The 11,289-nt window shown below is 46.1% G+C and overlaps 3 protein-coding genes across 3 annotated transcripts; 1 reads left to right on the forward strand and 2 right to left on the reverse strand.

Moving 5' to 3' along the window:
- Positions 1-2,400: 2,400 nt before the first annotated feature.
- On the forward strand, positions 2,401-4,020 carry N7483_010415 (alpha-arrestin; the record flags this gene model as incomplete). Its single annotated transcript, XM_057093842.1, has 1 exon — positions 2,401-4,020. The coding sequence occupies one exon, from the start codon at positions 2,401-2,403 to the stop codon at positions 4,018-4,020; it is 1,620 nt and encodes a 539-aa protein (XP_056939813.1).
- A 1,236-nt stretch (positions 4,021-5,256) lies between these two features.
- On the reverse strand, positions 5,257-6,581 carry N7483_010416 (FAD-dependent oxidoreductase; the record flags this gene model as incomplete). The annotated part of the gene is made up of 2 exons (XM_057093843.1): positions 5,257-6,504; positions 6,561-6,581. 2 exons carry the CDS (start codon positions 6,579-6,581, stop codon positions 5,257-5,259), a joined length of 1,269 nt encoding a protein of 422 aa, XP_056939814.1.
- Positions 6,582-7,085: 504 nt separating this feature from the next.
- N7483_010417 (uncharacterized protein) lies at positions 7,086-8,262 on the reverse strand (the record flags this gene model as incomplete). The annotated part of the gene is made up of 4 exons (XM_057093844.1): positions 7,086-7,442; positions 7,671-7,741; positions 7,801-7,921; positions 8,161-8,262. The coding sequence occupies 4 exons, from the start codon at positions 8,260-8,262 to the stop codon at positions 7,086-7,088; spliced, it is 651 nt and encodes a 216-aa protein (XP_056939815.1).
- Positions 8,263-11,289: the final 3,027 nt, after the last annotated feature.

Consider the following 11,289-nt stretch of genomic DNA (forward strand, 5'->3'; position numbering starts at 1 on the left):
TCAGTACTATGTCTACATCCTTGAGTATTATATTAAAAGGGGCGCCAAGAGGCCCGGGGCCGACCCCAACCAGGTGTCAACCTAGATCGTCATCGGGACTCAAGTGCTCCGTCTAACCGCCAACAAGAAGTAGTATTCGGCATCTAGGACCTATGACCACCATGGCGTGATCGGATTCACACCGCATGGCAAGTGGGTTTGCTCCGCGGAGAGAGGAAAGCGGAGAAAAGAACAAGGATCAGACGCACGAGCCCCAAAATCGAGGTTCTTCACGGTCCTGCATGGCCAATTCCTTGGTCAGCTGCAGGTAAGAGGTACATCCGTGCATAGGAGAGTTTTAGGGGTGCTTCGCATCTGTCAGTTGTCCAGGATGAGCAAACTGTTAGGTAATTAGTGTTGTCAGGGGGATTTCTGATTCGTCAGGAGCTCCCTGGTAGAAAGCACAGAGCACATCTTGACAGCTCTTGGGGCTAGACCGGGAAGATCATCATATCTAGATATCTAACATCAGTGAGAGTCTCAATCTTCATGTAGTTGATCATGATCATCTTAGAAAAAAGGGGACAAAAAGAAAATATAATGGCTGTGCCCCGCAAATCGAAGGAGTTGCGGGGTATTGCGTCGCCAAATTGTCAAGAAGCTAGACCCAAAACGGTGGAAAACGGGAGAAAAGGACGAGGAACGCACTCGGTCACAGGAGAGGAAAAGACGAGGAAATTGACAAATTGACCAAAAGAAGGCGAAAAAAAAGAAAATTTTTACTGAGTGGATCAGGGTCTTGCACGCGTTTGTCTGCCCTAAAGCGGAAAAGCGGGAGCATCGAGGATCGAATTGTATTGTATCATACGGTATTGTGTCTTTTTTTTCTGTCTCTTCACGCCACGTGATGGGCGCAGCTGACCTGGTATGTTGTGGGAATTAAAAGAATTATATTTAGATTTATTCATAATGAGGGAGTACGTATGTCTTTGAATTTGACTGTTTTGAGGGAATAAATGTCATCCTTAGAATATACCTCTACTACTAAAGTGCTACTAGTCAAGTGACCAGGTGACATTCGGCGATGAGAGAAATCGCCGAAGGCTCGACCCATTATGCTTAGCACTATTGACACTGACACCATTCTACACCGAGTTCACGGCACACAGATGCCGTGGAAATATGGTCCATATACGGAGTAAATAACTCAGCTGATCAAGCCATTGCTTGATAATCATCCGGGGTAGATATTAACGGACGTCCGCTAAGTGTCTGAGCCCAAGCCACGACAGATCGGCCACGGGGAATGTGATTCAATGATCCAATGGTGCCCAGGTATTCCCGTATAGTGTACTCCGTACATCATCATCATCATATGCACTCCGTACTCTGTAGAAGGGGGCCAAGTTGGATGTATTTACCCTGCCACATGCGAAAATCAACCGACCTCAAGGCCCGACTAGATCGGCCACTTAGCCGACCGTGAGTCATCGCGCACGGCCATTCCCGTCTCGCACCTTCAAATGTTAGTGATCGCAAAATGATGCTCATATCCCTTCCACACCATGTGGGGAACCGCCGCAAGACAAGACAATCCCCGATCCAGGTCCGGCTGAGATTCTTGGTGTTTGATCCGGCACCAGAGCCGATGAGCCGGTGATGTGAGATTTTTTTCTTTCATTGATGATTCAGATAGTTGCGTGATAGATCTGTGATTTTAATTGATATTGTTCTTTACTGAGATCTGTATCATAATTGACAAGTTGCTGTTAACCTTCAATGTTGGAAGTACCTTTTAGAAGAGATTCATGAGGGGCATTGACATTTGGGACACCCAAGGTTCACAGTACCTGGTATTGAGTATTGTAATCATGAATACCAATACTCTGTCAGACCCACAATGACGCTCTAGTGAGATCCACATCATTCAAAAATGTTCTTTTTTTCGCTCATTTTTTCTACATTTTTCTATATTTTTTGTCATTTTTTGTTCTTTTTTCTACTTTTTTTTCATTTATTTCTACTATTTAGGATTAGAATATTTTTTTGTCGATTTTTCTTTTCTAGAATTATCCACTTTTTTCAATGGGCTTCTCCTTCTTCACCAATTAGATCCTATGGTACCTGGCTTGAATGGGGAACTTCCCTAGAATAATTATTTCTCTTTTTTTTTTTAAAAAAAAAATGAATTTTTTTTTACAAATTTTCATAGAATTGGAAGTTTTCCACGGTTTCGGTGGTTTTAGGCTCAAGCACATGATTTTATTGTTCAGGTTCAAAAACCCTGTGTTGCCCATCGCTTCAGTTGGTTCTTTCCACCACGTTATGTTTTGCTCTCACCTATTACTTCACCATACTATCTACCAGTACCTTGATCTTTGACATTCCAAACTTGAACCAATCTATATATCAAGCTCAAAGATGCCGGGTCGCCTGATCCCCAACTTTGTTTGGGGCTCTGGCTCCCTACATTCCTCAGTCACCTCGACTCCCATCCACTCTAATTCCTCTTCAACTACTTCCGTCAATGAGATCCATCACCATGGACATGTCTTCAAGAAGTCGACTCATAGCACCCCGGATCGGGCCCGCTCCCCGGAGCGTCGCCTCTCCTTCTCAATGGACCACTTGATTCACCCTCACCGCGATCACAGCAAAGAGAAGCGCCGCAGCCTCGGACGCGCTGCACGATCTAAGGAACGCTCGCACAAGGAAGAATTGGCCCCGCCATCCGCCAAGTTGGACGTTCTGGTGGAATCTCCCCCGCTAGTTTGCTATGGTACACCTGCAACTTCCACCGGTGCTTTGTTCTCGGGCCGTCTGCGTGTGGCTGTCAGCGAATTGGTTGGCGAGGTTTCTTTGACTCAATTTGATGCCAAACTTGTCTCAAAGACTAGCACCAAGAAGCCTGTTTCCAACCACTGCCCCAGCTGTGCCACTCGCACAGAGGAGCTGACCAAGTGGAATTTCCTCACAGAGACTCTTTCTCTCAAGACCGGTAACCATGATTTCCCCTTCAGCTATTTGCTCCCAGGCCACCTTCCCGCATCCTGCAATGGATCGTTGGGTCAAATTGAGTACTTCCTGCTGGCGCATGCCAAGAGCGCCACAGGCGAGGAGTTCAACATTAAGTTGCCACTAAATGTCCGCCGCGCCTTGCTCCCAGGCAATGACAAATCCTCCATCCGCATTTTCCCTCCCACCAACTTGACTGGCCGCATCGTTCTGCCTTCCGTGATTCACCCCATCGGCCAATTTCCCGTCGAGATGACCCTGAGTGGCGTCGTGGACAAGGGTGAAGAAACCCAAACCCGCTGGCGTCTGCGCAAGATGATGTGGCGCATTGAGGAGCACCAGAAGATTGTCTCCACAGCGTGCCAGAAGCACTCCCACAAGATTGGTGGAGAGGGCAAGGGTGTCCTTCACCAGGAGACTCGAATCATTGGTCACAACGAGGAGAAGACCGGCTGGAAGACCGACTTCGACACCGCTGGCGGTGAAATCGGCATGCAATTTGAAGCAAGCATCAACCCGACCACCAACCCAGTCTGTGATATGGAGGCCCCTGGCGGTTTGGAAGTCAAGCACAACCTCGTCATTGAGCTTATTGTGGCTGAAGAATTTTGTCCAAACCGCAACACTCGCCTGATCACCCCCACCGGTGCAGCCCGCGTGCTCCGTATGCAGTTCAATCTTAATGTGACGGAGCGCAGCGGTCTGGGTATCAGCTGGGATGAGGAGATGCCTCCTGTTTACGAGGATGTCCCTGCTAGCCCACCCGGATACACCAAGCTCGATGATGCTCACAGTATCATGGAGGACTACCATGGATCCCCACTGCCCCTACCTGAGTACGATGAGTTGGAACGGATGGAGTCTCTGCGTCTGGATAGTGACTCAACCCACTCCTCCAACCAGTCCACTCGTGGTCGTGTACGCTTCACAGCTGACGACTTCCTGACCGAGCAATCTCCTGTTCCCTCAGCGTCCGCATCTCGCGTTCCCTCCCGAGCTCCTTCGGCTACTTCTTCACGCCAATAAACTCATTCAACGGTCTCAAGCTATCTCCGCCATGACGTTATGACTTCAACGACTTTTCCCCAAAAAGACATCATTTTCGGATTTTCTTCAACCTTTCTTATACGATAATTACCTGGGAGGGAAACAAAATGCGATGGACCTCCCATACCCACATTCGGCGTGGATTTTATTTCAAGCGCCCAGTCCAACCAGCGAGTCAAAGCTATAAAAAAATACCCCGAGACAGAAGGCGAATTCGGTTCTCTCATTTCCTTAGCTTGGACGGACAGGCTTCGTTCCAACTCTGCATGATACCCAAAACACTTTCGCTTCTGCGGAGAAATGCTCTATTCTTGTTTATTATTCCCCATTTGTATTTAGATCTGCTCTTACTACTTACACGAGCGCGAACCATTCTCACCTCTTACGTGATCTTGAATAATGCAATGACTTTACGGTCTCACCTACTCTTCTTCCTTCGTAGAATCCTCCAGTACTCAATTAGTAAGAAAAGGTCTACTCTATATCGAATACATCCCATATCTAAAATTAAACCATGATCTAGAACCTTGCACTGTCGAGTTGCGTCATGCGACACTCATCAGGCCCACTGATCTTCCCCACCCGTTTCAGAAGTAAATCCAATGCTTCTAGACCACCGGATCACCGGATCATCGGATACAGGTGAATAAGTGAATAAGTGATCTAGCCTTGGAAGTCCCACTTAAGAACCCACTGGCACTAATCAGTTATTTTCATTGCGCTAGAGTAAGTGGCTGGGCACTAGGTGTTAGTATAGGCAAGGGGTGGCTTGGTGATAAAGGATGTGATAGAACCAATCAAATGATCAGTCTCAGCCTTACAAAGCGAGGTTATCTTGTCTTATCGCTTGAGATAGTGTGTGGGTTCTGCAGGGATCTGAAGCATGGAGCTTGAGTTCCGTGAAGAATTGGATCGAGATTTGCAGTAAGGGATTCCACCTTGATACTATGGAGAACGTCTTCTCTTCAATTTCCTTGCAACAATAGATGCGAGGAGAGACTGACAGCGTTTACTTCTCATCCTTTCAATGTTCCCTTGGTAGACTTGAATATGGTCTCAAATACTTGATTGACATCATATTCATCGTTGAGATTCCGAGTAAGGAGATAGTAAACACTGCGTTGTAGTCAACAAAAACAAACTATTTTACAAAATCTTTGAACAAAAACAACTTTGACTGATTCACACCGATCATGACCATCACCTGGTATACACTCATAGCTCCACTTCCTCAATATCGTAGACCAAATGACCCTGGTTCATCCCCCGCTTGTCCAATCCAAAAGCCCATGAGATATTCAACATCACAGAGAGTTTGAGTTCTTGCCACCACAGCCCAGTAGAGGTGCGCTGCTTTCTCATCTGAGCATTGTGTGCTGCCATTGCGAAGATGGAATCCACTCTGGATCGACGAATCTGATCATACTTCTGGAAAACCTCATCGATAGGTCTCTCAGGATCCTCCAGTAGTCTCGCAAGGAGGAACACATCCTCCATCGCCATAGAGACACCTTGCCCAGCATGCGGTGACATAGCATGAGCCGCATCTCCAACAAGTACACAGCGTCCCCTCGACCAGCGTCCACCAGGGGGCAATCGATAAACAGGATAGAAATTGACGGCAGAGGTACTTTGCACCACCTCTCGCAATGCATCTCCCCACTCTCCACGCGCATTCTCCAGGATACTCATCAACTGACCCTTGAACACATCCACTTCTTCCTTCCCATGCACCTCCCACCCATCCCGACTATCCCCAGTCTCGGGAATGGGCAACCACTTCGAGAAAAACATAAACACCTCCTCCTTATTCGGCGCACAGGGATTCACAACCAACATTCCTTCCCCAGTCAACGTCCCTTCTAGCCCTGACATCATCGCTAGATGCCCCTTCGACAGTACTTGTCCAGGAACCAAAGCCCCGAGTCCCGAAACACCGGAATATTCAGGTAGATACCCAGGGTCCACAAATTGACTCCGAACAAAGGAATGAATTCCGTCACACCCAAATAAGATATCCGCTGTATCAACAGTTCCATCCTCAAACCGAACTGTAACTCCATTCCCCTCTTCCTGGATCTCTGTTATCCTCTTCCCATATATGATAGGAATTCCAGCCTCGTCAACCTTCTCTTTCATCACATCCACAATATCAACTCGTTTGATTCGCATATACCCGTACCCAATCTGCTCTCTAGCCCAACCAACATAATCGCTCGTCCCGATTACATGGCCTTGCAGAGAATGCAGCGTAAGATTCGCGCCGCTGTAGCCACGTCCGCACATTGCATCGTAGACGCCCAGTCGGTCAAGGAGGCGGAGTCCATTTGGTTGGATACCGATTGCTCCGCCCAGGGTTGTGGGTTCAGCACGAAGTTCGTAGACTGTACTACGGATATTGGTCTTTTGTTGTAGACGGAGAGCGGTAGCTAGACCTGCGGGACCGGCGCCGATTATGATTGCCTGGGATGAATGTTAGTTCGTGTTTGGGTGTGATATGAGGGGAGGTTTGGACTTACTTTCCGAGTTGGTTCAGTCATTTTGAATATTTTGAGGTTGGAAATTCTGATCTTCTGATTCAAATTGGTGGATATTGGTGCTTGATATACTTGATTCTTTTGCGGAGGTCCGCGGACGCTAACTGTATTTAGTAAGTATGACCGCGGAAGTGATGTCCATCTTGGGTTAGTAGTATGGAGATATCAAAAAGGATATGGAAACATTCTGAAGGAAAAGAAATGAATTGATCTCCGAGTATTGAGAGATATCCCATGTTGAATGGGGTTTTGAATAAGAAACAATTTTTGGAAGCTTGTTGAAAGCAATCCAAGGGTTTCCACTCGGAGTATTGAGAGACCCATGTTGAATGGGCTTTTGAATAAGAATAAAACGGTTGGGAGCTTGTTGAAAGCAACCCATACCGATAAAAATCCATCTCCACCTCACCTCCACCTCACTATCACCTGAGACCCTCCACCTGAGGGTCTCATCTCTCTTCCCTGTCTCCCCTTTTAATGACAGCACAATGCTGTCTCCCCCTCCCCTTAGACTTCTCCGGACTCCTCAGCCTCCCCGGCGTCATTGGAATCACCTTCTTCCTCAACATCCTCTTCTTCCTCGCCCTCTCCGGGCTCCTCCGCCTCAGGAGCGGCAGTGGCGGCAGCGGGAGCAGCGGGCGCAGCAGGGGCAGCGGCGACAGCGGGCGCAGCGGGGTAGGGGCGCCCCAGCAGCCCGTACAGGTGCTGCGTCATGCCGTACATTTCCCCGAGACGGCGGTACACATAGCACCGAACCCGGAAGAATTCGGTATCCCCTTCATGGAGCTGATTCTCCAAAACCTCGAAAAGTTCCGGAGGGGGACGGAAAAACGCAAAGGCACGGCATTTGCCGTAGCCGTTTGACTCGCAGCATTCTGAAGATTATTAGTAAGTAGGTATTTTTACTATTTTGAAATACCTTACCTTCGATAATCCAGCGCCTATTCTGGCTACATCTCACGCAAGGCGCAATTGAACCCATTGCCCGGAGCATTCGCTGCATCTCGCTGCTGTCAATCTATTCAGATTATCAGCTCAATTCTTTCAGGGAATGATTTGAAGCGTGTTAAAGAATTTTGAACATGAACTTACATTGGGGCTCATGCCGAAAGGGACCTCAGGAAGGACAACGCCGGCGGCATCCACGATCCCCTCATAAAAGCCTAGCAATATGTTAGTTTGACATATAGCGGAATCCAATCAAAAGGCCAACGAGGCTCACTCATAGCCGCGAAAACCCAACCCGCATACTCCCATCTTTTGCCGGGAATTGGTTCCAGCTCGATTTCCTCGTGCTGCTTTCGGATGTGGCTTCGGAGATTGCCAGGAGTAGCAAACCGGGTCTATTTATCGGAAAGAAGAAGTTAGCAGCGAACTTCCCAGGAGATCTCCTCTTGATGAGATGGGATCGATGAAAGGCGATAACAAACCCGACTATCGCAACCTTCCACGCGACAGTAGCGCTCTCCTGGGAAAAGTTGATAGGTGTTTGATCTTCCGGATCTACCAGTTCTACCGATGCGCTATTTGGGATCAATGTCAGCATTTGGTATCAACAGTTGAAGAAATTCTGGGACCTTACATATCTCTCAAGAGGAGGGAAACGGATGTTGTATCTCTCCAGGGGAGGGAGAGTCATATCATCCCGGTTCGCGTTCAGGTACCAGCGGTAGTGCCCCTGCATATTGAGATGATGTTAAAGATGGTTCAGAAGAAGGGAGACTTTGTTCAGGCTGAAGTCTTAATCGGAGAACTTGAGTCATGATGGGACTTACATTGCCCCAAAGCTTGTTCATCGGACCGCCTCCCATGATGATGATAGTTGCAATCTTGAAAGGAAAAGATTGTTAGTTCTTTGCATTCAAGTTGTGGTGCTGCCTAACAAGTTTACCTTAAGTAGGAAGTTAACAAAGTCAGGTTGGGATCGTGGTAGTCGGGGTAGTCGGGGTAGTCGGGGTGATCGTGCTAGTCAAGGTAATCGTGATGATCGTGATGATCGTGAAAATTGTTGTAATCAAACTGATTGTGGTGATCCGTAGATCGGGGTAGGTGTGATGTCGCGGCTGTGAATGTGGTTGGTGACGGTGAGGTGGAAGAGAGTTAACGAGACGCGTAAATTTTATAAGTAAACAAACGTTCCTAGATCAGACCAGGTCGGCAAACAAAATCACACACTCACACATAACCGACTTTGCGAATCTGCCTTACATTAAAACAACATTAAAGTCTATCAAAATTCTGGTGAACATTCTCATCTGCGGTAAACACTCTACATGAGTACCTAGGTACCATTTTAGACCGTGACAGATGTCTTCCAGGATTTCTTCAGAAAATGCATTGATGCCACCTTTTTGCTCATCATATCTTCTCTTGATTCTCAATATCAAAGCATCTATTGGAATAGATGGGAATATCTCTGTGAGTTTGGATAAACCTACTATGCATTGAGTAGTAATCCTTTCAGGTTTATGTGGATCAAGCTATATATGGCTAGATTAGCTCGACTATAATTATTAACGATTCATGCTGATTACGGAGGGACATCTGGAGTCAGTGAAGGACGAAGTATTGTTGCCTAGGGACTCTAACGTAGTAGGAATTCTTTGTTGTTACCATGTATCCTATGTACGTCCGTCCACCAAATAGTACGTGCCTATACTCAAGTACTTTGGGCCGTTTGAACAACATTTGAATGACAAATCCTTGAAGGAAATAGCATTTCTTTCACATGGTTGAACATTCCATCACTTAGCTACAGACCATTCAAATGTTGTAAGGGAAATCAATTGATGTTGACCAGTGGAGAACTTCAAGTTGAAAGGAAGACTAAAAAGTGTTATCATTGATCAACCTTGGAATAAGAGCATTTGAGCCCTGTCAAACTAAGAATACATACATACTAAAACAGTTAATATAAATAACTCTATTATGCAAGATAGTCACCTGGTGTTTCCCGGGCCAGAAGTTTATCTTTTTAATCCTCAGGTGCCACATGCAGGCTTAAACCTTGGAATACTTATTCTTTACCTCAGGCTGCTTCAATTTAGAACTTTGGAACTTCAGATATTGGAAACGAACATTTGAACATTTGCACCTTAGAGACCGACGTTCTCCCCCAATTGAACCATGACCCAGATCACCAATGGTATTGGTACTTTAGATCACTTATCCTCTCCTTAAACAACTGGCGGCGTACTACACAAACACCTAAGGAGAGTCAAGTTACTATAAACCATATGTTTAACTGCAATCTGAATAGGCACTGAAGCAGGAAGAAGCAGTATTCAAATTTTGTCTATGTTATCAGTTGGGCAAAGGAAGTCTTGACTTTATAATACTTAGTAGGTAGGCGGTCTTTTCAGCATGTGCACTACTACTGTTATCCAGCCTGTCGACATGGTGAAGGTTCGTCTTCAGCTGGCTGGCGAAGGTGCAATGACGGGTCCCCGCCCTAGAGTTCTAGGAATTACTCGCGACATTATCGCATCATGATCTGGAGAGGCCCTTGATCTTTAGTTATTTTTTTCTTTTAAACTCATCATTTCTATTTTCTACAATAGCATTGATTATAGCTTTTCTAGAAGGTTCAGAATGATCATGATATTCCAAGTTTGGATACAGAAATGCTGGTCTTATACTATAACTCATAGAAATAGGCATGTTTTCTACGAAGTTTAATATTTTCGCCGAGACTGTGATTAACTTGGAGGTGATGGATTTAAACTATATTAAGCTATGATGTCGCAATATTATACTTGGGCATGAAGGTGCTAAGCTCTAGGCTTTACCTAGTAAAGAGGGGAACCGTTAGGCAGTGTATTCTAGATACACGGGTCGATCCAGCTAGCATGAATGGATAACACCAACCAACATGTACGTTGTGGCCGGACTACCCCGTAGGGGTGGGATGAGAGATGTGTAGGAGTGTGTATTCTAGACTATAACGACGGGCATTCTTGTACGTACAAAGACGGGACTGAAAACATGACAAAACAGAGATGTAACCAAACGGTAATTCTTAGCACGGTACGTGTAGTAGGGGACAGGGTACCCCACTACAATATGTACATACTGATATACACCAGCACTGAGTCCGAATCGGGAGTATGCTCAAACGTCCAGATGTCAGAGTAAGACTACTGAGTGACAAAAGAGATTTCCATTCGTTAAGAAATGCATTAGCAAACACTTGAGGTTTTTCGTACCTACGTGGACGGGCTCAACATTTGAACATTCAAGTTGAATGCAGACATGGGCGTCGAAAAAGCAAACAACATGCATATTATGGCAACTTGAAGCACTTAGCAGAGTAGATGTCACACCGCATGTGTACTATTGACTCAAGTGCTTATTGAGAACTTTAAAATGCATTTCATAGACCGTCATTTGGGTATTCCAGATGCCAGTGTCCTGTCTACCAATATAGACAATCAACTGGTGCAATAGTAACTTGTAGTCCAAGTCTAAATTCCAACTTCTATTTCTTAGCAGCTACTAGTACAAAAGTTTGAGTCTTCCGAGGTTTAAGTGTTGATAAATCAGATAGCTAGAAACGAGCACCATATGAATACTGCGGTCGAATCCACCGTGCAACTTGAAACCCTAACCCTCAGGCTTCCCACTGACACTGGCAGCTGACACAATGTCCCAAGGTTGTACAGCATTAGCTCACCAATCACCTGAGCAAACCAGACTGAGCCGCCCACATCAT

The sequence above is a fragment of the Penicillium malachiteum genome (genome assembly GCF_028827825.1).
Source record: "Penicillium malachiteum strain IBT 17515 chromosome Unknown utg000005l:1.0-9002435.0:326005.0-9005861.0, whole genome shotgun sequence".
NCBI classification, from domain to species: Eukaryota; Fungi; Ascomycota; class Eurotiomycetes; order Eurotiales; family Aspergillaceae; genus Penicillium; species Penicillium malachiteum.